Consider the following 27,865-nt stretch of genomic DNA (forward strand, 5'->3'; position numbering starts at 1 on the left):
TAATCCTGAAAAAAAGGATAAAAGCACACACACTCACAGCTGATTTTACGACACTTTTACAGCTAAAACAACAAAATAATTCCAGGTGCTTAACATTATGGGTAAATGATAAAGGGGTAAGGAATAGGGGTGGGTTTTGATTATCGATTTATCAATTAAAACCTATTTTAGTTTGGAGAAAGTAAATGAGAGCAGGCACACGCATTCTGCACAAAGATGTAAACACAAAGCGCGGACCCACCGACGGATCAGAATCAGTGAGATGTGGCCTTTCTCAGCCGACGGCACTTTGTGTTTTTTGTGCTAGATTCTGAAGCTGCAGTTTTTATCTTTCTCCAAACAATATTGACTGAACCAGCAGCAAAAGAAGATCCAAACTACACTGAAAATTTCGCTTCACATGAACATAGTCATGAATTCCCTCTTACTTTTGCTGTTTTGGTTTTCCACCACAATAAAAATCACACTTCACGCAGAGCTCGCTGTCTCTCTCTCAATCTCTCTCAGTGTACTTCAAGAACCGTTTCCCATCTAAAAATCTGTTTTCTGCATTTACAGTGCTGTCATTTTTTTCCCCTTTCACTTACGAACAGAAAGGTCCCAAATCGATTCGGGACCTTGTGAATTGGAGTTGAATCGACTCTAGAAATCAGTGACGATACTCAGCCCTATTAAGGAACTTAAATTCAATTTTTAACAGTTTAGCTTGTGTTACTACCATTTTTTTTTTATCACCACACAATTAACATTAAGTAATATGTAAAGCATCCATTTATCCTTCATTCCTGGTCCATTATCTTAAGCTTAAGCTGCTCCCCCCTGCGACCCAATCCGGTACTAAGTAGAGAGGCCCAGACTTCGCTCTCTCCAGTCACTTGGCCCTGCTCCTCCAGCGGAATCCCAAGGCATTCCCAGGCCAGCTGAGAAACATAGTCCCTCTAGCATGTCCTGGGTGTTCCTCTGGGTCTCTTCCAGGTGGGATGTGCCCAAAACACCTCACCAGGGAGGCATCCTACCCAGATGCCAGTATCTAATCTGTCCTTTTTGTATGTTCCCCTCTGGTTGCCATGGTAGCAGATATAGGGGGAACAAGTGTAGATGATGCTACAAGAAGGATGATGACATGGGAAAAAAAAGTTCCGAGATTTGCGCCTCTTTAATGTTGTGTATGGTAAGTTAGTTTCACTTGAGACACTTGAATTTTTTAAATAAAGTGTTTGAAAGTGTAAGTGAGATTGTTTATTGTGCCATCTTATATATTTGAGGCAAGAAAGTGAAATAAACATTGTTCTTTGTAAATCATCACCAAGGAAGTAAGCTAAGGTTAACTTTACTTTGGCTTATCCATTTTTCTTCTTCATTTTTGCAGAAGCACTGAAGAAGAATTCTTTGACTGCAAAAGTCAACCTGCAAGAAGCAGAGAAAGCTCTCTCCAAGTGGTTCACTGGAGCTAGAGACAGAGAAGGACTGAGGGCTGCAAGAGGACAAAATAGACTAACTGCACTGTAAAAAAAAGACACCCCTGCTGATTCAAGACAAGGTTTTGAGTTTCCCTTCTCCTTTTTTCCCCATGTTGCTACAGTTCCAACTCTCTAAGCAATTTGAATAGTTTGACATTTCTAGTTTTTTAAGTTCACACTCCTTGGAATACAGTTACTTAAACCCACAGTTGTTGGACAAAATAAATGTGAAAAAATGTGTTTTGTGTCCCCTCCTGATGTTTCTGTTTGCAGTCAGCTTTAATATATTTGGTGTGTTTGTGTCACAGAACCCGTAATGGCTGTCTGTTAAATTGATTTTGTGGCTGTTTTTCTACATGGGACCCACCCAGTGCCAGAAATTAGCCAATTCAAACAAGAAATAAGATGCAACTACAGAACCCACTGATAACTAGTGAAGGGTCGGTCGTGAACAAATGGCTCTTAGAGCCGGGTCTTTGACGTGAACGACGCGAGCCGGCTCCTTATCGCGAGCCGTGGGGTTTTTGTTTTTTCCTCTCTCTCTCTCTCGCACTTTTTCCCGCTTCACTCGCACGCGAGCCTTGTGCTTTACGCTGAGCAGAGGGGGGAGGGGCGGTAGTTACACTCAGTAGCACAGGAACAGAGCAGGAGGGAGAGAGAGAGAGCCAGGGACAACAAGGTCACATTAGAAAGGTATAGTAATCATCCACAACTATTTTCAGTTGCAAATGATAAAGGATTCAGAAAGTTTATTCATGCAGGTCCATATGACAGAGAATGTGCATCTTCTTTTTGTTTTCATATTTTAATTTATATTTAATTGTGTTGTGGTTTGCAGTGTTTTGTGTTGTTTCACTTTAAATTTGTAAAAGGAAAAAGCTGAAAATTTAAATAGTTAAAAGTTGAAATGTGAATAGTTGATTTTTGTATTATATGATTTATTTGTTACATTTTATGTGGAGTGAATAAATAAAAGTATATTTACGGTGGTCCCTACAGACAAAGCACGTACAAACTTCAAATCACGTACGAACCCTGAACCACGTACAAACTCCAAAACATGTAAAAACTCCGAAGCACATAAAAACTCAAAACACTCCAGGATGCTAGGGGGCAGTGTTGAACTTTTGTTACCTAGTGGCTACACAAGCCAGCAAGTACCAACGACCAGATTTGGTGTGTGGTAGTAACAGGTAAATGAACATTTCTTTTATTTATTATTTGAGTATATATATGAATGCTTGTGTATAAATACACCAACAATACACATATGCTTTCATGCTTTCAATTGTGTATTTTAAGTGATCTAGGTAGCTCTGTTTTGGAAGTTCAGTTCATGCTAGAAATGTGTTTTGGAGTTTGTATGTGTTATGTAACGGCTGTGCGCAGGCAGGAAAAGGACCCAAAGTGCAGACTCCAGAGACAAACGTAAACTCAAACAGCTTTAATGCTGAACTCAAACAGAACAAAAGTAAGAATCCAAATAACTTACACAGGCAGACAAAACACACAGCTAGATAAGGGTAGATCGCGACAATGACAAACTGAAACACAGGGCTTAAATACATAGAGGGAGCAATCAGGGAATGGACAACAGGAGGGAAACACAGCTGGGGCAAATCAGAACTGACGAGACAAGGAAGCATAAACTGAACACACTGAGATAAGACAGAGACCTTCAAAGTAAAACAGGAAACACATAACACAGACTGAACAAAAGACAGGCTCACATGCAGGCACTACTACAGAGGGAACAGAGACGTGGGACCAGGGCAGACACAGACACTGAATGGACACGGGGATATAGCGGACAGGGGAGACAGCAACTAAGGATTACACAGAGACAAACCATAAGACATGACTCTAACAAAAACCCAAAGACTAGAAATTATAAATAATATAATAAACTCAAAAACCCTGGGTCAACCACCCAGGCATCCTAACAGTATGTGCTTTTTGGAGTTTGTACGTGCTTTGTCTCTAGGGGCCACCACATATATTTAAATATAAACATATATAAATAAAACCACTTTTTTTAACGTTAGTAATTCTTTTGTGCATAATTTTATATTATTGTTAATAATAAATTAATTAAAGCAACAAAACAACCCGAAGAGCCGGTTTGGAGCCGAAAGAGCCGGTTCTCTAAGAAGAGCCGGAAATCCCATCACTACTGATAATGCCATTCCAAATTTTAGCTCGTGTTTTCCTCATGTTGTACCCACTAAGAACTTGAAAAATGGGGCCTAGGTGGGTTTCTGTGTACTTTGCCCAGTTGGGGCCCATTTAGTTCCCAGATTTTACCAATATGACACCATGATGAGCTTATAAAATGGGGCCATTATGGAACCCGCAGACAATTCCACTTAAAGCCCACTTTTTAGCCTATGTGGTGCCCACATGGTACCCACAAAAAACTTGAAAGATGGGGCCCGGGTGGGTCTCTGTGTACTTTGCCCAGTTGGGGCCCATTTAGGTTCCAAATTTTCCTAACATAACACCTATATGGGCATTTAACATGGGGCCATTACGGAACCCGCGGACAATTCTATATGGGGCCCATTTTTCAGCCCATTTCCAAACCATATGGGCCCCACATATAAATGTTGGCTGGGTATGTTATATATCCTGCATAGATCTGGGACACTGAAATACTTTTGAAAAGCGGGAGCATTATAGGGCTCGGTAATATTTAACCTATTTATTTTTTTGATATACAGCTCGATGTCATGCGAATTAAAGAGAGATGAATACTCTGATGGCTTAAAAGTTTCAGTGGCGCTGTTCATGTTGCTGCCAAAATGGTCACCTGACAACTGGTAGTTAAGTGGGGTCTTATTTTGCTTCCCGCAACTGGTCCGTCGGGTTATTGTCTCCCCAGAAAAACTTCTGTTGTGTTTTTTCCTATTTGTGTTTTCGTTTTTCCTATTTGTTGTTCTTTTTTTCTATTTCCGTTGTCGTTTTTCCTATTTCCGTTGTGTTTTGTGTGCTTTTGCAGTGTTTTTCATATTACTGGTGTTTTCTGAAGTTGCAGTCCGTTTGGCCTCTCAGGACCACCGTAGATATCTGATTACTTGTCACAGTGTCAGGTAGGTACATGTGAACTGATTTAACTGGGCCATTTGTTTCTGCTGCGTTCCTTTGTATGACATCACTATATTCGTTAATACATATATTTAAAAAAAACATAGAGAATGAACTGTGTACTGAGCAGATATACTGTGAGAGCGGTGTAACATGATATACTCTCACTGCTGATCCAGTTGCACTGGCTCCCCATAAAATTCAGAATCCACTTTAAGATTTTGACTTTGAAATTCAGGGCTCTGCATGGACAAGCACCAACCTATATCAGAGATCTTTTACATCCTTACAACCCCAGCAGGTCCCTGAGTTCATGTGATCAGGGCTTGCTGGTTGTCCATCATACAAGGCTGAAAACGAAAGGCGATAGATTGTTTTTAACTGTGGCCCCCAGACTGTGGAACTCCCTTTCTTTGAGATCTGTGGACTCAGTGATTTCTTTTAAAAAAACAGCTAAAAACTCATCTTTTTAAACTTGCTTTTGGTTGGTTTTTGTTTTTATGTTTTAGCTTTTCTGTGAAGCACGTTGTGATTTTTGGGGCTATGTGCAGTGTAGTCCGTGCTGCAGGGAGAATGGACTGCCATACCCGTTATGTGTTTGTGAGCGAGGGAGGGAGAAAAAGGAGAGTCGAAAAGTAAGACTTGTCACCGAACAGAAACGGGAGCTGGAAGCATGTAAATATAATAATAACCACTGCAGCCAAGAAGAGTGCCTGACGAGCCCAGTTGTAAGTAAGCTATTAAGACTCGACTGTACACCATGTTCGTGTTTTCCTCTGAAACAATAAGCTCCGTTGCAGCAGCCTTTCAACGCCTCTCTCTGTCTCTCGCTAGCAAAGTTGACCCAGACAACAAAGTAAATCCAGTTTTCAGCTATGAGCCCGACACGAACCCGACGTATTAGCCAGAGGTCCCTTTACTACACTTCGGAGCCGTGGACCTGTTTTATATACGCGAGGAATAGTTTCTATACGAGATCGCTGCAAAAAGTGCAGCCTTACCTAATGTCCACCTACTGTTATTCATTTATATTAAGATTTAAACATCTAGTTGGTGTTGGTATGGAGAGTAACCTTCAGCAAAAGTAATAATTCACACAGCAATAGTACATTCATGTAGTTGTAAAAAGCATGATAATATAATAGGTAATCCAAAGTATTCAGAATACGTTACTGTCATTGAGTAACGTAACGTAATACGTCACAAAATACATTTTGGGGCATGTAATCTGTAGTGGAATACATTTTAAAAGTAACCTTCCCAGCACTGCCTGTATGTGTGTATATACCTATAGATGTATATATATATATATATATATATCCCCTCCTTGAATCGCTACCTTATCGTGGTGGAGGGGTTTGTGTGTCACAGGGATCCCAGGGGCTATGTTGTCTGGGGGCTTTTGCCCCCTGGTAGGGTCTCCCATGGCAAATTGGCCCTGGGTGAGGGACCAGACAAAGAGCGATTCATAAGACCCTTATGAAAAGGAAACCGAGGGAACAGTTTACCCTGCCCGGGATAGGGTTACCGGGGCCCCGCCCTGGAGCCAGGCCCGGGGAGGGTGCCCGAGGGCGAGCGTCTGGTGGCCGGGCCTTAGTCCATGGGGCCCGGCCGGGCACAGCCCGAAGAGGAGACATGGGACCATCCTCCCGCAGGCCCACCACCCGCAGGAGGCGCCATAGGGGTCGGGTGCATTGTGTGCCGGGTGGCGGCCAGGAGCGGAGGCCCTGGCGGACTGACCCCCGGCTGCCAAGACTGGCAATAGGGACATGGAATGTCACCTCTCTGGTGGGGAAGGAGCCTGAGTTAGTGCGTGAGGTTGAGAGGTACCGGCTAGATATAGTCGGGCTCACCTCTACACATGGCTTGGGCTCTGGAACCAGTCTCCTGGAGAGGGGCTGGACTCTGTCTCAGTCTGGAGTTGCCCCTGGTGAGAGGCGGCGGGCTGGGGTGGGTATCCTAATATCCCCTCGGCTTGCTGCCGGTGCGTTGGGGTTTTTCCCGGTGGACGAGAGGGTTTGCTCCCTGCGCCTTAGGGTCGGGGAACGGGTCCTGACTGTCATCTGCGCTTATGCGCCGAGTGGCAGTTCAGAGTACCCCGCCTTCTTAGAGTCCCTGGGGGGGGGGGTGCTGGAGGGTGCTCCACCTGGAGACTCTGTTGTCCTGCTGGGAGACTTCAATGCTCACGTGGGTAGCGACAGCGAGACCTGGAGGGGCGTGATTGGGAGGAACGGCCTCCCTGATCTGAACCCGAGCGGTGCTCTGTTATTAGACTTCTGTGCTAATCACAGTTTGGCCATAACGAACACCCTGTTCGAACATAAGAGTGTCCATAAGTGCACGTGGCACCAGGACACTCTAGGCCGTAGGTCGATGATCGATTTTGTAATCGTATCAGCAGACCTGCGACCATATGTTCTGGACACTCGGGTAAAGAGAGGGGCTGAGCTGTCAACTGATCACCACCTGGTGGTGAGTTGGATCAGGTGGCGGGGGAGGACGCTGGACAGACCTGGTGCACCTAAACGCGTAGTGAGGGTGTGCTGGGAACGTCTAGCAGAGGCCCCAGTCCGCGAGATCTTCAACGCACACCTCCGGCAGAGCTTCAACAGCATTCCGAGGGAGACTGGGGACATTGAGTCCGAATGGACCATGTTCAGCGTCTCCATTGCCGAAGCTGCTGCATTGAGCTGCGGCCGCAAGGTGGTTGGTGCCTGCCGTGGTGGTAATCCCCGAACCAAATGGTGGACACCAGAGGTGAAGGGAGCCACCAGGCTGAAGAAGGAGAACTATCGGGCTTGGTTAGCCTGTGGGACTCCGGAGGCAGCCGACAGGTATCGACAGGCCAAGCGGAATGCGGCTCGGGCAGTGGCTGAAGCAAAAACTCGGGTGTGGGAGGAGTTCGGAGAGGCCATGGAAAAAGACTTTCGGACTGCCTCGAAGAGATTCCTGAAGGCTCTGGACGTTGTAGGGCTGTCCTGGTTGACACGCCTCTGCAATGTTGCGTGGAGATCAGGGGCAGTACCTGTGGACTGGCAGTCCGGGGTGGTGGTCCCCATCTTTAAGAAAGGGGACCGGAGGGTGTGTTCCAACTACAGGGGGATCACACTCCTCAGCCTCCCTGGGAAAGTCTATGCCAGGGTGCTGGAAAGGAGAGTTCGTCCGTTAGTCGAACCTCGGATACAGGAGGAACAATGCGGTTTTCGTCCTGGTCGCGGAACACTGGACCAGCTCTTTATCCTCTCCAGGATACTTGAGGGTGCATGGGAGTTTGCCCAACCAGTCTACATGTGTTTTGTGGACTTGGAGAAGGCATTCGACCGTGTTCCTCGGGGTGTCCTGTGGGAGGTGTTGCGGGAATATGGGGTGTCTGGCCCATTGCTACGGGCCATTCGATCCCTATACAACCGTTGCAAGAGCTTGGTTCGCATTGCCGGCAATAAGTCGGACTCATTCCTGGTGGGTGATGGGCTCCGCCAGGGCTGCCCTTTGTCTCCGGTTCTGTTCATAATTTTTATGGACAGGATTTCTAGGCGCAGCCAAGTGGCGGAGGGCTTTCGCTTTGGTGGCCTCAGAATCTCATCTCTGATTTTTGCAGATGATGTGGTTCTGTTGGCTTCATCGGGTGAGGGCCTCCAGCTCGCACTGGAACGGTTCGCAGCCGAGTGTGAAGCAGCGGGAATGAGGATCAGCACCTCCAAATCTGAGGCCATGGTTCTCAGCCGGAAAAGGGTGGAGTGCCCACTCCGGGTCGGGGATGAGTTCCTGCCCCAAGTGGAGGAGTTCAAGTATCTCGGGGTCTTGTTCGCGAGTGATGGGAGAAGGGAGCCGGAGATCGACAGACGAATTGGGGCTGCAGCTGCAGTAATGCGGACGCTGCACCGGTCCGTCGTGGTGAAGAGGGAGCTGAGTGTAAAAGCGAAGCTCTCAATTTACCGGTCGATCTACATCCCTACCCTCACCTATGGCCACGAGCTGTGGGTAGTGACCGAATGAACGAGATCGCGGATACAAGCGGCAGAAATGAGCTTCCTCCGAAGGGTGGCTGGCCTCTCCCTTAGAGATAGGGTGAGAAGTTTGGCCATCTGGGAGGGGCTCAGAGTAGAGCAGCTGCTGCTCCACATCGAAAGGAGCCAGCTGAGGTGGTTCGGGCATCTGACAAGGATGCCCCCTGGGCGCCTCCTGGGTGAGGTGTTCCAGGCATGTCCCACCGGGAGGAGGCCCCGGGGCAGACCCAGGACACGCTGGAGAGATTATATCTCTCGGCTGGCCTGGGAACGCCTTGGTATTCCCCCGGATAAGCTGGAGGAGGTGGCTGGGGAGAGGGAGGTCTGGGCCTCTTTGCTTAGGCTGCTGCCCCCGCGACCCGGCCCCGGACAAAGCGGATGAAGATGGATGGATGGATGGATGGATGGATGTATATATATGCGTACATACATATATGCATACACAAATATACAGTGGTCCCTCGCTATAACGCGGTTCACTTTTCGCGGACTCGCTGTTTCGCGGATTTTTTTTGTTCAATTTTCCATGCTTTTGTTTTTTAACAGTGCATTGTGTTCTGCGTCCTGATTGGCTGTAGACCATTGTCAGTCAATCTCATGCTGTGTCTCCTGTATAGTACAGAATGTGTTCAGCTTGTCAAATTTAAATAAATCTCCGATCGCTAGCAGTGTGACTGTGTTTGTAAGTTTTCTCCCCAACAAACACAAACATGTCGACAAAACGTTTTGCACTGTCAAAGGCAACCGCGGGTTTCTTTGGTTTCATTCTATAATACAGAACTTATTTTTCTACGAAGGTTTGAACTTTGAGAGTTTAAACGAGAGAAAAGTGTGAAAATGTTCATGCCTGTCTGAGAAAAGTGTATAAAGTGTGTAGTCAGGGGTTTCACAGCTTTAAAACATCTATAATAATTGTAATAAATAAAGTTGGCTACTTCCCTGATTTCACCTATTTCACCTAAACAATGTACATTTATGAGTCTAGCATTAAAGTTTTTCTATTAAACACCTCAAAAAACGACTAACTGTACTTTCCTCTGTGATGGAGAGATGAGAATCAGTTGTGATGGCTAATCTCAGAATACTCAGAAGCTCTGTAAGGAACAGTGGGCTCACTACTCCACCTAAAGGAGGACAGAAAGAAGGAAAAAGAGCCAGACTGCCAGGATCATGACAAGTTAATCTGATGATCTTACATTCACGGAAGTATCTTTCATGTTTAACTGTTTAATGTGTTAACTTTTTATTGTGACTGTGTTAGTTCATGGACACAACAGAAGTCTGTTAATTATTTGAGCTTGAAATCTAGTGAATATTGACTAGATGCATTCCTTATTTTGCTGGGTTTGTAAATTAAATTACATTTGCAAGGGAATAATATGTGTAATAACAATCTTATCAAAGGTTGGCTGAACCATATTTTCTGTGGTTGGGTCACACAAAGAGAGGTAGCTTTCATCGTTAATGGTGCAGATGGACTCAAGATGCAGGACTCGGATAAGTGACTGTGTGTTTATTCACAGTGAAGCGATGGAGGACCCGGCTCAGCAGTTACACATAACAGAACACACACACAAAGGGAAACGAGAGAATATGAAGAAGAGAGACAGATACAACTGGCTGAGTGGGTGAAGACCTCAGGACTGTGGCTGTAACTATACATCCAAAGTAGTGAAATATGTGCATATATGAAAGAATTAAACCGTTTCATTGATCTAATGGTACAATAGAAAGTGTTTAAAGCAAACATAATGCATTAAAATACATTTAAGAATAAACTAACTAATTGCTGTGACAACAAGACAAACTTACAGTATTTGTTAAGGAGATCAGTATAAAGGTGCATCCTTTTAATGGAATAACTACAAAATCTTTTTACACTATAAAGTGAAGATGGGACTTTGTCTTTTGTCATTCCTTTCATCACAAACAGTTGTCCCAGCAAAGCACTTGTGAGATGACTTCACGGCACAGAAATTTCACATTTCTTTTTGTTTTAATTCAGTGTTTATGCAGCATACAGGTGATGCTCAACTGGAAAAAGCCTTGCCTGTACTTTGTGCACATTCACAGGTTTGTGAAAAAAAAATTAAACTTACAACTTTTCATTTCAGTGTTTACGCTAAGTGATGTTTTGGTGAAGATTTGGCAAAAATATATATTTTGTTGCTCTGAAAACATATTCTAAGCTTCTGTTGGCTTCACTTTTTGAAGTTGAGCTGCTGAATAGTTAAATAAATCACATTTTCGTAGATATTTAGAAACTTTTTTAAATAGATATAATTGAATTCAAAATAGAAAAATGCTGTTTCCTAATAGTACACTTGTGAAACTGATTGGCAAGAAAAGAATTGTATCCATGCAGTAGTATATCCAACAATGAAGCAATGTGAAGGTGGAAGAAGCTTAACGTCTGCCAGCATGACTAAACATGGCCTGTGAGTCTCCATAGTCTTATATTAGGAAATAAGAATACATAATCATTATATGTAATATCATCTCAACTCCCACATTACTTTTTAATAATACTGCCTTGCTATTACAAACACAATACCAGGTCCTGATATGAAAGCTCAAGCAATGCCTCAAAATAGTCTGTATCACCTTTCATGGAATTAGGCCTCTGGCAAATGGCTTAATAAGATTATCTGGCCGGCCAATTTAACAAAGGCACAGTAATTGTTTAATGAAGATATTGAATATGCAGGCCACATTGTGTTCCATAAGCTATGACTTAATAACTGTCTGCAGTCTAAACGAGAGCCATCCTTTACCATCCTAAGTGGAGAAAACGTGTGCGCGTACAGATTTTTTTGTTACTTTGAGGAATATAAGTGTTAACAAACTGCCTTTAAATCAAACGATTGAAAAAAAGCATAGCAGCGGACAGCTTGCTGTAATTATTGCCGCTGGATTTGAATCATAAGAGTGTAATATTTTAAATTGTCAGTACGCATAGCATTAACAGAATTTGTGTGACAACAGATTTTAAAGGAACAAATCTGACCACACAGGCAATGCCATTCATCCATCCAGCCATCCGTCTTCGTCCACTTATTCTCAAGAGGCTCTGGAGCGGGGGGCATATCCCAGCAAGTAAAGGGCAAGAGGTGGGCTACACCCTGAGCTTAAATCTACAGCAACTGCATGTTTTTTAGGCTAAAATTTTCTTTTAAAATATTAATGACACTGTTATTGATCATCTTTACTGTGCTGACTGCAGACAGCTGTGGAGATGGGGCATCTTGACATGTGCAGTTGGCTTGAAGTTGGCCTCTAGTGTTGTTCGCCACATCAAATTCCTGATGATTCTTATAGTCCTGATTAATCTTGTACAATTCAACGCATTTTAGGATACACCCGGTAGTGAGGGGTGCAAATTAAAACTTTAATCTACAGCAACTGCAAATTTTAAAAAGGTTTTTTAGGCTTTTTCATAATGTTCTTTTAAATTATTTATTGCACTATTATTGATCATATTTATTGTCTAATACACGTTCTTTATGACTATTAGATCATCTTTGGTTGTACAATCCTAGAGCCACGTTGGGAAGGGAACAACATGCGGGTGGTAAAGTGGATGAGAGCTTGTCTGACAAGATGAGAACTAAAGACAAAGATTGGTAGAGTAACACTTGTACAAGTGTGCCATTAGACCTGCACATGCGCTAATCAGCTTCTAGATATTATAGTTCAATATGGAGGGCTCATTTGGAAGAATTAACAAGATTTACTAAGCTAGAGAAATTAATGTGTTTGGCGATTAGATTCTGACGACCCATCATGGCAGAACAGATCCCATCAGAGATAGGATTCAGGACACGAGTCTAGACTTTGGTCGTGGTGAAGAAGAAGATGGAAGCTTGGATAGAGCTCTGAGGCACTTTTGTCAGCCAGACGGAGGGTTCACAAAAGAGTCTGAAAGGGAGAATGATGGAGAGCACTGATTTAAACCACACAGAATGGTGGCTGATTGGCTTAAAGAAAGCAAGCAAGAAGATGATTCGATTATAGTAATGATGTCAGTATTGAGATCAACAACATGGGAAAGTGATAGTGATGTGATGAACAAATTAGCAGCTGAACACCCAGGAAAGGAGCAGATGAGTGATTATAAATCTTTCTTACTGAACCTTTATTAGTGAAACAAAATTGCATGCAACTAAAAATGGACAAAACCTTAGACCAGACCTTCCCAAAGTGTGGGGCCCACCCCCTAGGGGGGGCGCAGAGCCATTGCAGGGGAGGGGGGGGGGGGGCGGTATGAAAAGGAAAAAAACAAAACGCTTGTACACTGCTAGCACGGGCGCCCACAGAAACGCAAAGCAGGAGATGAAGCATCGCTGAATATGTTTCCAAACCAACTTCATTCTAAGCCAAAGACTAGAAAATATGGTGAAGCAAATCTTCCCTTTGGCTTCACCTGCACAAGTGCCGAGGTAGGTCTCCCTGCAGGATTGGTTTTCCCTGCGTCGGGAGCAGCGCTGGGCCATTCACATTCTTGATTTTTCACAAACACTTGTTGTAATGACTAACTGACATGTTGGAGATGTTTGCTCTTTATACAGTAAAGTTACAGCTGGATCCAAATAACATCAGGCTGATCCTGCCACGATTTGTTCCCTCAGTTCAAATCACAGACAAACAGGATCCCACAGTTGTTTATGTTTTTAGACCCATTTTGCACAGAGAGGCATTTTTTGAAAAATGTATTCATAGCAATGTTGAATATTATTACACAGGAAAAAAACAGCTACAGTAAAATAATCCCACCGTGACGCCTCTGCCTTTGTAAATGGAGGGACAGTAACTGCGTGTAAAACCTGCAGACAGTCAGATTAACAGTATTTTGTCTCTACCTGCCATTCTGCGATTCATGTCATGTAAACAATAATGTGGCCACAGCGTGACGTGAAAAAAGGCTCATACCTTTGACGCTGCATGACGAACTCTGTATTCCTCGTCCACACGTAAACGCAAAAAAGAGTTTTAAAAAAGCTCAGTTTTCGGTGATTCGAAACACGTGGACGAAACAGCTGCGTTTTCAAAAATACCCGTGTAGGTGCGGACGCAGCGTAAAAGAGTTAGTCGTTTATTTTATTACTACCTGTAATTTATTGCAGATTACTTGTATTTGCTTAATTGTTTACTAAATGTTTGAGGTGTGAAATAAACCGCAATTGAGCAAAATATGGGCGTGTGTGGTTGGAGGATGTGTTAGTGTGTGTGCACAGGGTTTCCTGAAGTGTTTATGAGAATTTTTTTTTTACAGTTTTCTCAGAAGTGAAACACTGATGTTGGACAAAAAGACCTGGCTTGCATTGTCTGCTCCAATTTCTTACCAAAAGTATTCTATTGATTGAAGGTCGGGACCCTTTGCAGGGCAATCAAGTTCCTTCACAACAAACTCGCCCGTCCATGTCTTTATGGACCAGGAATAACATTTAATTGAACAGAGAAAATGAAGAATAAAACTTTACTCCCTAATCACGGAACACTGAGCAGCTAGCTGCGTGATTAGGAATAAGCAACTGCTATTACAGCAAATGACTGGTGAGGTAGAACACATATGCTAGGGCAAGGGCGAGCCAGGACGTTAGGTCAGGGGGGAAATATCATCTCCACCCACGAGATTTGGTACCAAGCCACAAGAACAACTGATGTGTTGAATGCAAGAGCAGCTGACCTGTGCAAAACATCATGGCTGACCTGGAAACCTGGACCGTCCTTGGCTGACTACCAAGACTATGTGAAAGTCTACAAGAAGATGTGAATGCGGCATTACAGGCCATAACTAAAACAAGCCAGCAGATCTATACCAGAGAAAGATAAGCAGCCACAAGGAGCAGTAAGATTCATGGAGTAGGAGACTAGAGACCAAGATCAGGGTAACATGGAGGGATAGTATCAGAACTGCAGAACAGGGTCCAGTAACCAGAGTTATAATATATTTTTTTATTTTCTAAGTGGTTTTCATTTATTTATTTTTTATGTTTTGACTTTTTAATTCAGTTTAGTTTCAGTTCATTTCCAGAGTTGAATTTCTTTTGCAGATGTTTAGTTTTAGTTTAGTTTTTAGTAGTACCAGTGTTCGTTTTAGTCTTTTGAATTACTATGTGAAGGTAAGATTTAGGAAAATAAGGGCAGGTATTATAAAAACAAAATGAAAAATAAAAAGACCAAAAAACAAAACAAAAAAAAACATTTCCAATGCAGTTAAGCTATAGTGTGACAGACAATAAACATGTCTTTCAATAGCTGGAATAATGTTTTTGCCAACGTAATAGATACAAAAAATAAGGATGTTTGCTCTTAACTTGTATTTTATTTTAGTTAGCTTTTGAAGTTCACAAAAACATTTGTTAGTTTTACTGTTTCACAGTGTGAGTGTAACCTTAGAGAGTTACTAATGGTTTGAGTATGTTATGAGTGAGGTTGAAAAGTTGTGTTCATTATTAAGCTTTATTAAGTAAAATTGTTTTGATGAGAAATAATTAAATAGCAGGTGTTTATGATGTCCAGATGGTCTTTGAAGTATATTGGGGGGGGGGGGGGGGGGGGGGGGGTGCTACTGAGATCAGGAAAAAGGGAGAGGAAAAAAACTTTGGTTTTCCAAGTGTGAAACATGGTTGGCTTTCTTTATCCGGATTGTATAGAGGAAATAAACTGTCTGGGTACTGTTCTTAATTGGAGAGGAGTTTTGCTATTGCTGGGATTCTTCTGGGTGAGTTAACTTGTTCTGAGTAAGAATATTGTGATGTTAAGCGATCAACGATGACATGCTAACAGCTATCGCGGCCATTGCTATTAGCCTGTGGTTGTAAATGTACAATTGTGAAGATCAAACCTTATATTAGATTTTGTTAGCTTCCTATAACACTGTATGTAAAGACTGCAGGTTAAATGTATGCTGTAGAGATTGTATGTTTGTGTATCAAACCTCTAGTTGTATTTATTGTGAAGTGAATGCAGTTTAAAGAAAAGGTGGTGGGGATTTTTTTGTGCTATGACGCTGCACCATCAACATTTTGAAGCTCCAGGAGAGCCCATTTTGTTGTTTACTTTAGTAAGAAATAATCATCGTCAGTGTTTGGGGATATTTTGTCTTTCTTTCTGTACACTGGAGAGGCAGAAACTGCAACTTTGCTAGAATGTATGTAGAAAATATAGGAAAAAATATATGTATGGATGTCTAAGTGGAGATTTCTGAAAGTTACTCTGATTCTGTTATACAGGTCAGGTTTTTTCGGATGTACCCCTCCATGAGTCCTTGAGATGATTGGTCGGAAAACAAAACTAAATTCTTTGGACGAGCCTTGAACTGTACAGAGTCTACTTACGTGGTAGGACAGAATTGCACCTCATTTCTCCTTTGCGTATCCTGCAAGGAGAAGCCTTATTGCTGGACTCGCACTTCAAGGTGTGGCCTGACACTAGAGAGACTGAGCAAAATCGCCCGAGGGAGTGTTTTGTTTATTATTTTCCATGATTTGGGCCCAATTTTTCCTTTCATGTAATGCTATTGTTTTCATTGTATGTATATGAGATTATTCATTTGTGAATACAAGTTAATCTAACCAAGTTCTCAGAGCGTTTTATTAGTCATCCAATTTGCTCTAGTAGTTGAACCTTAGCTATTGGTCCAGCACCCAGGTAAGCATTCAAATCTGTATCCCAAGTATTGAAAGAGGTCTTACATGAGTGTTTTTTAAGTTTTAGGGTTTTTTTGTTTCAGTTAACTATGGTAACCTTGCCAGTAACCATCTGGTATATCCAAGGAAAGAGTCTCAAATATGAAGAGCTGGATAGCAACACCCTGACATGTCACCACTCTGACATAATCCACACCAACTAGCTAAAGAAGCTAACTGCGCGCCATGGCAGCACGAATGAACCACCTAACAGTGTATAAGATACATAGAATGGCTAACCGAAGGCCAGACAGTCTTGACTCAATGCATAGCACATGGATCCTGGGATGCCTAAAACTGTACAAGATCAACAGGACCCTAAGAGCCTTCACCCGGAATTCAACTGGGATATGGCAAACAACACTAGACACCAATTTCAAGATGATCCATTAACTATTAAGCTGATGATTTACCAAGGAGAAGCTCTGTCCCCACTGATTTTCTGCAGGGCTAAACCCCATATCCAGATCTTTAGCTAGACCAGGGGTCTGCAACCTTTAACACCCAAAGAGCCACTTGGACCCGGTTTCCACGCAAAAGAAAACACTGACATCTAAAATGAAGATAGCACTGTATATATATATATATATATATATATATATATATGGGTCAATACATGAGCGGGACACAGAAAGGAATTGGCAAGAATACCAGAGGCGCAAAACACCAGCTACTGGTAGACAGAACAATCAGCCGAGACTGCAAGACCAGACTGACCAACCTGTTCACTGCCTGGATTGATTACAAGAAGGCCTATGACTCAATGCCCCACAGCTGGATACTGGAATGCCTAGAATTGTACAAGATCAATGGGACCCTAAGAGCCTTCATCAGGAACTCAATGGGGATGTGGCGTACAACACTAGAGGCCAACTCCAAGCCCATAGCACAAGTCACCATCAGGTGCGGGATCTACCAAGGAGATGCTCTGTCCCCACTGCTGTTCTGCATAGGCCTGAACCCCCTCAGTGAGATCATTAACAAGACTGGCTACGGATACCGACTACGGAACGGAGCAGTTGTCAGCCACCTCCTGTACATGGATGACATCAAGCTGTATGCCAAGAGTGAACGAGACATCGATTCACTGATCCACACTACCAGGCTATACAGCAATGACATTGGAATGTCGTTCGGACTGGAGAAGTGTAGCCGGATGGTAACAAAGAGAGGGAAGGTAGTCAGAACTGAGGGGATTGAACTACCAGAAGGCAACATTGCAGACATAGAGGACAGTTACAAGTACTTGGGGATCCCGCAGGCAAATGGGAACCATGAAGAGGCCGCTAGAAAAGCTGCAACCACCAAGTACCTGCAGAGGGTCAGGCAAGTCCTGAGGAGTCAGCTGAACGGTAAGAACAAGATCCGGGCCATCAACACGTACGCCCTGCCCATGATCAGGTACCCTGCTGGGGTAATAGGCTGGCCAAAGGAGGAGATAGAAGCCACTGACATAAAGACAAGAAAGCTCCTTACCATGCATGGAGGGTTTCACCCCAAGTCCAGCACCCTGAGGCTGTACGCTAAGCGGAAGGAAGGGGGCCGGGGACTGGTGAGTGTCAGCACCACAGTCCAGGATGAGACAACGAACATCCAAGAATACATTGGGAAGATGGCCCCAACTGACTGAGTGCTCAGTGAATACCTCAGGCAGCAGAAACCCAAGAAAGAGGAGGGAGATGAGGAACCATCATGGAAGGACAGGCCCCTGCACGGTATGTACCACCGGCAGATAGAGGAGGTGGCTGATATCCAGAAATCCTACCAGTGGCTGGACAAAGCTGGACTGAAAGACAGCACAGAGGCACTAATCATGGCAGCACAAGAACAAGCTCTGAGCACAAGATCCATAGAGGCTGGGGTCTATCACACCAGGCAAGACCCCAGGTGCAGGCTGTGTAAAGATGCCCCAGAGACAATCCAGGACATAACAGCAGGGTGCAAGATGCTAGCAGGAAAGGCATACATGGAACGCCATAACCAAGTGGCCGGCATAGTGTACAGGAACATCTGTGCCGAGTATAACCTGGAAGTCCCGAGGTCAAAATGGGAGATGCCCCCAAGGGTGGTGGAGAATGACCGAGCTAAGATCCTGTGGGACTTCCAGATACAGACGGACAAAATGGTGGTGGCTAACCAACCGGACATAGTGGTGGTAGACAAACAGAAGAAGACGGCCGTAGTGATCGATGTAGCGGTTCCGAATGACAGCAATATCAGGAAGAAGGAACACGAGAAGCTGGAGAAATACCAAGGGCTCAGAGAAGAGCTCGAGAGGATGTGGAGGGTGAAGGTAACGGTGGTCCCCGTGGTAATCGGAGCACTAGGTGCGGTGACTCCCAAGCTAGGCGAGTGGCTCCAGCAGATCCCGGGAACAACATCGGAGATCTCTGTCCAGAAGAGCGCAGTCCTGGGAACAGCTAAGATACTGCGCAGGACCCTCAACCTCCCAGGCCTCTGGTAGAGGACCCGAGCTTGAAGGATAAACCGCCCGCAGGGGCGTGCTGGGTGTTTTTTTTTTTAATATATATATATATATATATATATATATATATATATATATATTAGGGGTGCAACGATATTCGTATCGATATTGAACCGTTCGATACAGTGCTTTCGGTTCGGTACGCATATGTATCGAACAATACAAAATTTTTAATTTATTTTATCAACTTTCCTTCTGACGATACTGTCTGTGTTGAGCGCTCAGTGAATCTGCGTTCGACTACTCCGCCTAGGCTGCACTGTCGAGCGCAGATCCACTGAGCGCTCAACACACACAGCATAGTCAGAAGGAAGAGCGCAGGGCAAGCTAGCAAGACAGAAGTTAAGCTCTCCTTGCAACATGGACCTCCCCCACCCTCATTCAGATCTGGCGTTTGGAATTATTTTGTTTTTCATGTGACGTATGACCCTGAAGGTAAGCGCGTCATGGACTAAAGTAAAACAGTATGTTGGATGTGCCACGCAATGCTCAATTATATGGGTGGGAACTAGTGTGTTAGCGCAGTTAGCTCGTTAACGTGTTGGCCGTCTAGCCCCATGCACGGGGCGATCGGCGGTAGCTCGTTAACGGAGATTTGCCGTGTTGTGGCGTTAAGGTCATTTCAACGAGATTAACCTGAAAGCACTAGTGGGAACACAATGAATATGACTGCACATTTACGCCGACATCATCCTAGTGCAAAAACAAAAACAACAAGCATGCTACTAACTTTAGCCGAGTCATTTAGACAGCTGTTAGCACATGATTCTCCTTATGCTGCTGAGAATATAGCCCAGAAGACGCGGATAGTATAGCTTTTATTTTGGAAAGAGACATTTCTCTGTAATAAACTCTCTTTTCCAAAGATGAGTGATTCCTCAATCAGATACAGGGCTTGCAATATCGCTAGCCCGACGTCCTGGGGCTAGCGATTTTTTCAGTCGGGCTACCAAAATCTATCTCTTCCCTGCCCGTCGGGCTATTGTAGGAAGGAAAAATATATGTCAATGCTTTTGCATTCTTTCAGAAATGTAGCTGGGTAATTATGTCATTGGCATCGGTGAGCCACTGTCAATATAAGATAAGATAAGATAAGATAACCTTTATTAGTCCCACACGTGGGAAATTTGTTTTGTCACAGCAGGAGTGGACAGTGCAAAAGTTATGAGGCAAAAATTAGAATACAATAAGAATAAATACAGTACACAACTGTACAGAATAGAATAAAATAAAATACTATATACAGTAGAATAAAATAAAATAAATATACAATAAGATAAAAATAGAATACAAATACAAATACTATATACAACTGAGTAAAAATACAACGACGACAGAAAGGATTATTGCACTTAGTATTATTGCATATGTATGGATGTGTGTGCTTGATCAGTTAAAGTCTTCATTATGGAGTCTGACAGCAGTGGGGAGGAAAGACCTGCGAAATCTCTCCATCCCACACCGTGGGTGCCGCAGTCTCCCACTGAAGGAGCTGCTCAGTGCTGTCACAGTCTGCTGCATGGGGTGGGAGATGTTGTCCATCAGGGATGACAGCTTAGCCGCCGTTCTCCTGTCACTCACCACCTCCACTGGGTCCAGAGGGCATCCTAGAACAGAGCTGGCTCTTCGGATCACCCTGTTCAGTCTCTTCCTGTCCCCAGCAGAGATGCTGCCGCCCCAGCAGACCACGCCATAAAAGATAGCAGAAGCCACAACAGAGTCATAGAAGGTCTTCAGGAGTGGGCCCTCCACTCCAAACGACCTGAGTCTCCGCAGCAGGTACAGCCTGCTCTGCCCTTTCCTGTAGAGGGCGTCTGAGTTATGAGTCCAGTCCAGTCTATTGTTCAGATGAACACCAAGGTACCTGTAGCTGTCCACAGCCTCAATGTCCATACCTTGGATGTTCAGTGGTTGCAGTGGAGAATGCTTGTGCCTGCGGAAGTCTACCACCAGTTCCTTGGTTTTACTAGCGTTGATCTGGAGGTAGTTCAGCTGGCACCAGTCCACAAAGTCTTGGGTCAGACCTCTGTACTCCTTGTCGTCCCCATCAGTAATGAGGCCGACTATTGCAGAGTCATCAGAGAACTTCTGCAGGAAACACTGGGTGGAATTGTGGGAGAAGTCTGCAGTGTAGATGGTGAAGAGGAACGGAGCCAGAACCGTTCCCTGTGGGGCCCCCGTACTGCAGACGACCCTGTCCGACACACAGCCCTGAGTCCTCACATACTGTGGTCGGTCGGTGAGGTAGTCCAGGATCCAGGTAGTGAGGTGATGGTCCACTCCAGAGTTCACCAGCTTGTCCTTTAGAACCGAGGGAAGAATAGTGTTGAAGGCACTGGAGAAATCAAAGAACATGATTCTCACAGTGCTTCCAGCGGTCTCCAGGTGAGCGAGGGAACGATGTAGGAGGTGAATGACGGCATCATCCGCTCCAATGCCAGGCTGGTAGGCAAACTGAAGTGGGTCCAGTGATGAGCTTATTAGGCGCCGAAGCTGAGCCAGGACCAACCGCTCCAGGGTCTTCATCAGGTGGGATGTCAGAGCCACCGGCCTGTAGCTGTTGAGGTCCTTGGGGCGTGAAGTCTTTGGCACTGGTACAACACAGGAGGTTTTCCAGAGCTGTGGGACTCTTCCCAACCTCAGGCTCAGGTTGAAGAGGTGCTCCATCACCCCACACAGTTGGTCCGCGCAGGACCTGACGACCCTCGAGCTGATGCCATCTGGACCCGCTGCCTTCTTGCCATTAATCCTCCTCAGTTCTCTCCTAACCTGGGTGGTTGAGAGAGACAGGCTGGAGCCTTGTGTTGAGTGTGTATTGGATGCTGCAGTTGGGGGTGGGGGGGAGTGAGCAGGGTGAATAGAGGAGGTGTGAAGTGTCTGAGGTGGAACAGCAGCAGTGGGGGTGGGTGAGTCTGCAGCCGATGTTGCAGACTGCCTCATGGCTGAATCAAATCTGTTGAAGAAATGATTCAGTTCATTTGCCCACCTCACATCCCTCCCAGGCAGAGAGTTCTGCTGTTTGTGGCCCGAGATGGTTCTGAGGCCTCTCCAGACTTCACCAACGTTGTTTTGTTGAAGCTGGTTCTCCATCTTCTGCCTGTAGCTCTCCTTCCCATTCCTTATCAGTCCCCTCAGCTCTCTCTGCACCCTTTTCAACTCCTCTTTGTCTCTGGATTTGAAGGCCCTCCTCTTCTGCTTGAGGACGGTTTTAATTTCTGGGGTAATCCAAGGTTTGTTGTTGGAGAAACACCGTACAGTCCTGGTAGGTACAGTGTTATCCACACAGAAGTTTATATAGTCAGTAATGCATGTAGTAAGGCTGTCGATGTCCTCTCCGTGGTCATCACAAATCACCTCCCACACAGTCGACTCAAAACAATCCTTAAGAGCCTCCTCGCTCTCCTCTGACCATCTCTGTACTGTGCGGGTGGCTGGTGGCTCCCTGCGCACTAAGGGCTCATACACAGGGACAAGGTGCACCAGGTTGTGATCAGATCTGCCCAGGGGAGGGAGAGGTGATGAACTGTATGCCTCTTCTGCATTGGCATACAGTAAGTCCAGTGTTTTATTGACTCTGGTTGGGCAGGTCACATACTGGGTGAAGGTGGGCAGTGTGGAGTCCAGTGAGGCATGATTGAAGTCCCCTGATATTATGAGAAGGGCTCTCGGTGATTGTGTTTGCAGTCTGCTGACCACAGAGTGGAGAGAGTCACAGGCTGCATCCGCGTTGGCCGAGGGGGGGACATACGCTGTTATCGCGATAACATGCGAGAACTCCCGGGGCAGGTAGTACGGACGCATGCTAACGGCTAACAGCTCAATGTCTCTGCTGCAGAGTTGCTCTTTTACAGTGATGTGCCCAGGGTTACACCATCTGTCGTTCACAAAAACTGCCAGTCCTCCTCCTTTCCTCTTACCGCTGTCTCTGGTCCTGTCCGCTCGCAGCAGCTGGAATCCCGGTAGTGTCACGCTTGTGTCCGGAGTTAGCGATGTTAGCCACGACTCCGTTAGCATCATGATGCTACATTGCCGGTACTCCCTCTGTGACCAGGTTAGCGACATGAGCTCATCCATCTTATTGGGCAAAGATCTTACGTTTCCAATAATTACAGAAGGAAGAGATGGTCAATAACGTCTCCTTCTCGGGCGACGGCGCTCCTTCCCAGCACGACACCCCCGTCTTTTCCTCCTCAGCTCGCTGGGAATATCGGGTCTGTCCGCCGGCAGTACCGCTGCAGGACGCAGCGCTAACAGCTGATCCTTACTGTAAACAAAGGATCTCTGCTCTGGGTCCCCAGACACGGGTGAAAAAAGTAGAAATAAACTGAGAAAAACGACCAGGACTAGCACAAAACGGTAGAACATGGTTGCAGAGTCTAATTACTAATACGTTAGTTACAAAAAAATTACGAGAAAAAAGATAAGAAAGAAAGAAACTCAGAATGAGCAGAGCTGCTGTAACAGGCTGCCGCACACGGGGGGCGCCGGAAGTGACAATATGTGACATATTGAAATCGTGTTTGAATTTGCGCTTGTTTTTTTGCTTTCACTTTGCAATCGTGCGAACTGTGTATAGAGAGCGACAGCACTGATTGGTGAGTGATGATAATTTGTGCACCAATTCCTCTGACATCGTCTTATCAATCGTTAGCTTACTACGCAAACATGACAAGTGAAATCTCCCGCAGCTTAAACATGTGAGAGGTTGATCGTGCAGAGAATCGCTGAGCTTATGTGAGTCCGTGTAAAAGCAGCAGGATATATATTTTAGTTCTGCTGAGCCAAATAAGACAGGTCAGGGTGAAGAAGTGACAGCCAAAGAAAAGCTTACCACAAAACGGAGAAGTTATGACAAATAATAATAATAATAATAATAATAATAATAATAATAATAATACATTTTATTTAAATAGTGCCTTTCAAAGCACCCAAGGACACTGTACAACAGATAAAAACTGGAAATATACACAATGATAAAAATAGAAGATAAAAGTTAAAACATACAGAAATTTAAGAATAGGCAATTTTAAACAGATGAGTTTTAAGGGTGGACTTAAAAAGAGAGAATGAGCTAATATTTCTGAGGTCCGGGGGTAGGGAATTCCAAAGTCGAGGGGCAGAGCAACTAAAGGCCCTCTCTCCCATTGTGATCAGACGAGCAGAGGGAACAGAGAGAGAAAGAGAAGATGAAGATCTGAGGCAGCCGGATGGGAGCTTCATCTGTAATAAGTCAGAGAGGTACGGTGGAGAGAGAGAATGAATAGCCTTGAATGTATACAGAATTATTTTAAAATGGATGCGAAATTTGACCGGGAGCCAGTGAAGTTGCTTCAGGATTGGGGAGATGTGGTGGGTAGAAGAAGTCCTAGTAATAATACGGGCAGCAGAGTTCTGGACAAGTTGGAGCTTGTTGATAGATTTTTGTGTGAGGCCAAATAATAATGAGTTGCAGTAGTCAATTCTAGAGATAACAAGATTATGGATGAGAATGGCAGTTGCGTGAGGTGTGAGGAAGGGGCGGAGGCGATTAATGTTACGGAGTTGGAAATATGCTGCACGTGTAATATTATTGATATGCGAGTTAAAGGATAATGTGCTATCGAGAATGACACCCAAGCTTTTCACAGAAGGAGAGATAGGGACCAGCGAGTTATTGATGGTGAGAGAGAAATTGTTAATTCTGGATAGCAGTCGTTTGGTGCCAACCAGAAGAAGTTCCGATTTATTGCTGTTGAGTTTAAGAAAGTTGGAGGAGAACCAAGAATTAAGTTCAGCTAGACAGAGGATGAGGGAGGGTGGAGGAAGAGTAGAGTCAGGTTTGGTAGAGAGATAGAGCTGGGTGTCATCGGCGTAGCAGTGGAACTGAATATTATATTTACGAAAAATATGTCCGAGTGGAAGAAGGTAGATGATGAAAAGAAGGGGCCCGAGGACAGATCCCTGGGGCACCCCAGTGGATAAAGGAGAAAGCTGAGAAGTGAAGGATTTTAATTGAATGAACTGAGTGCGGTCAGATAGGTATGATTTAAACCAGGCTAGTGGAGTGTGAGAGAGACCAATAGAAGCTAATCTGCTAAGGAGAATGGGATGAGAGATGATGTCAAAAGCTGCACTCAGATCAAGAAGGATAAGGATGGAGAGGAGACCAGAATCAGCTGCTATAAGAAGGTCGTTTGTTATTTTTATAAGAGCAGTTTCAGTGCTATGTAAAGGACGAAAGCCGGACTGGAACTGTTCGTAAAGGTTATTATCAGTTAGGTGAAGATGGACTTGTGAAGCAACTATTTTTTCAAGGATTTTTGAGAGAAATGGTAGATTGGAGATAGGACGAAAATTATTAAAGTTGTTGGGATCTAGACCAGTTTTTTTCAGAATTGGGGTAATAGCAGCAACTTTGAAGGAAGCAGGAACAGTTCCAGTGGTGAGTGAAGAGTGAATAATAGCAGATATGAGGGGAAGGAGAGGGAGTAAGCAGGCTTTGACGAGGACAGTGGGGATAGGATCGAGCTGGCAGGTAGAAGGCTTTGATTTATGGATGAGATCAGCAATATCAGCTAAGGATGGAAGTTGAAAAACAGAGAGGAAGTGAGAAGGGGGAGGAGTTAGGACAGAGAAGCTACATTGAGCATTAGGGTCCAGGTCTAAGTGTATTTTATGAATTTTATCAATAAAGAATAGCATTAGAGCATCACAGAAGTTAGATGAATAGAGATGAGCAGGGAGAGAATCAGGTGGCCTGTTAAAAGAATTGAATAGTGAGAAAAGGGTCTTGGTAGAGTTCTTACTTGAGCAGACAATAGCAGAGTAATAAGCAGATTTGGTTTGACTAATACATTCCTGGTAAAACAGAACGTGGTTATTAAACATATCCTTATGAATAGTAAGGCCAGTTTTCTTATAGAGGCGTTCAAGCTGTCGGCCTTTAGCTTTCAGTAGCCGGAGTTCAGGGGTGTACCAGGGTGCAGAGCGAGAAAAAAGTACAGTTCTGGTTTTTTGTGGAGCCAGGGAATTTAAAATACTACTAAGGCTATGATTATAAAAAAGTACCAGGTCCTCTTGAATAGCTAAGTTGTTAGAAGACAAGCAGCTAGAAAAAGCAGAGGAAAGGATATCAAGATTTATATTCTTAATATTCCGGAAAGAGATAATACGGGGGTTGTTAATTACAGAGAGGGTCATGTGAACATTAAAGGAGAGAAGTAGATGGTCCGAAATTGGCAGTTCGTCAGCTGTACAGATGGAGGGGTAAGTCCAGAACAGCAGACTAAGTCCAAAGTGTGGCCCTTAATGTGGGTAGGGAAGTTTATGTATTGTTTAAGGCTGAAGCTATCAAGGCAGGATAGAAGGTCCTTGGTAAGAGGATGGTCGCAGTTGTCCACGTGAACGTTAAAGTCACCCAGCAATATTATATTAGGGGAGACAGTAGCTAGATTGGTCAGCAGATCGGCAAAGTCACTGATAAAAACAGAATTAAATTTTGGGGGGGCGGTAGATGACAGCTATTACAGTTGGGGTAGGTCCTGAAAGTTGACAAACAGCAGATTCAAAGGAGCTGTACGTAGGGGCGGACAGCGGCGAGACTTTCCAGTTCTCGCGATAGATTATCGCGAGGCCACCACCACGGCCGGACTCGCGAGGTTGGCAGGTGTAAACAAACCCCGGGGGGGTGGAGTCGTTGAGTTGCGAAAAGTCATTGGGCTGTTGCCATGTCTCAGTCAAGCAGAAAAAGTCAAACTTACGGTCTGTTAGGAGATCCTGGATGAGATGTCCTTTGTTCGTAAGCGAACGGATATTAAGCAGGCCGAAGTTGACAGGAATACTGTCGGACTGGATGAGAGTGTTAGCCGACCTAGGCAGACCAGTCAGAACATTGTGGTCAATAGACCTGCAGGGGTTCCGTTGAGAGCGACCAGAGGTGGACCAGAAGGACTGAATTGGTTTGGAATTATCCTGATGGAAATACCGACGGGAGCCTCGATGTACGTACTTTCGGCGAGGGAGGAAGGCAATGTCCGTGTGGAAATGAAGAGCAGCCAATGGCGGAGCAGCTAAAGAGAAGCGGAGCCGGAGGAGCTCATCAGCTGTATATTGATGAAGTCCAGTGCCGAGTCGGTAGATCGATGACATAAGGATCCAGACCCACACTGAGAGTACATAGATCCTGAAAGGCCACATCATGGACAGGAACAGCCGGGCAGGGACACCGGTGGGCCTTAGAAACAGGAGTAGGACAGAAGTCCAAAAGTCCAGAGTCCAGTAGCGTTAACGTTAGCGATAGTGGTGAGTGGCGGCCGGTGAGTAGCGGCAGCCAGTCGCGCCAGCGTTCACTCAACCGGAAGTATCTTTGTCAAATCAGACTATAAGGCAAAAAGAAAGTGCAGCTTTATGGTTTCATGGACAAAATAATTTCTGTGGCTGCAATATGACGAGCTAAATAACCAGGGCTGCACATAAGTGGTCCGCAGGTGCACATTCGCTGTCAAAATAAAAAACACGCACAAGGGTTAGGGTTAAATTTTAAAACTGTACTTTTGAGTTAAAATATATATTTTTAATTTTAATAAATGACAAATTAAAAAGGCATGAACATTTTATTTTGTATCGAAAAAATATCGAACCGTGACACCAAAGTATCGAACCGAACCGAACCGTGAATTTTGTGTATCGTTGCACCCCTAATATATGTATATATATATATATATACCCATAGCAGCTGGATAGCGTAGTGGTTAGACTACACGCCTTTGGAACAGAGGATCGCAAGTTCGATTCCTGCCTGGGGCGTCTGTATCCAGTAAGGGTCCTAAGGCTAGACCCCCTATGCTAAGCAAGCCTACCGCAGACATGAGCGAGACAGATAAATATGAAGGCATGCCGGCTCGGACGTCGCCCGGATCAACAAGGTCCGCGTCAGGTGTTGAGGAACCAGGGCACCCTGACGAAAAGTGGGCTACTGGAACAAGAAGGCATCGGTGGGCAAGGGACGAAAACAGGGCGTTGTTGGAATGCTACTACGCAAGTAACCCCGGCGGAAGGGGCTACATGAATAGGATGAGGGACCTATGGATTCTTCGATACCCAACATCCACAATGACGGCGAAACAACTAGTAGCTCAGTGTTCCAACATTCGAAAGAAG

General features: G+C 44.7%; 1 protein-coding gene across 1 annotated transcript; it reads right to left on the minus strand.

Moving 5' to 3' along the window:
• Positions 1-12,378: 12,378 nt before the first annotated feature.
• On the minus strand, positions 12,379-26,902 carry LOC146701100 (uncharacterized). Its single transcript, XM_085469288.1, has 3 exons — positions 26,286-26,902; positions 23,781-25,343; positions 12,379-12,469 (listed from the first exon to the last, which is right to left on the minus strand). Exons 1-3 carry the CDS (start codon positions 26,900-26,902, stop codon positions 12,379-12,381), a joined length of 2,271 nt encoding a protein of 756 aa, XP_085325414.1.
• Between the last annotated feature and the right edge of the window lie 963 nt (positions 26,903-27,865).

This window comes from Copadichromis virginalis, linkage group LG9 (assembly GCF_057382275.1).
Source record: "Copadichromis virginalis isolate Kocher_CV1m ecotype Utaka linkage group LG9, C_Virginalis_male_GT1.1, whole genome shotgun sequence".
Lineage (NCBI taxonomy): Eukaryota > Metazoa > Chordata > Actinopteri > Cichliformes > Cichlidae > Copadichromis > Copadichromis virginalis.

Excerpts from the sequence above, each read along its gene's own strand:
- LOC146701100 (XM_085469288.1), bottom strand. The coding sequence starts at position 26,902 with ATGTGGCCTTTCAGGATCTATGTACTCTCAGTGTGGGTCTGGATCCTT. Across the intron at positions 25,344-26,285 it reads TCGCCGCTGTCCGCCCCTAC|CTTCTCTGTCCTAACTCCTC; the intron begins GTACAGCTCCTT and ends TGCTCAATGTAG. Across the intron at positions 12,470-23,780 it reads AGCTCATTCTCTCTTTTTAA|ACTCTTTTGTGAACCCTCCG; the intron begins GTCCACCCTTAA and ends TCTCCCTTTCAG.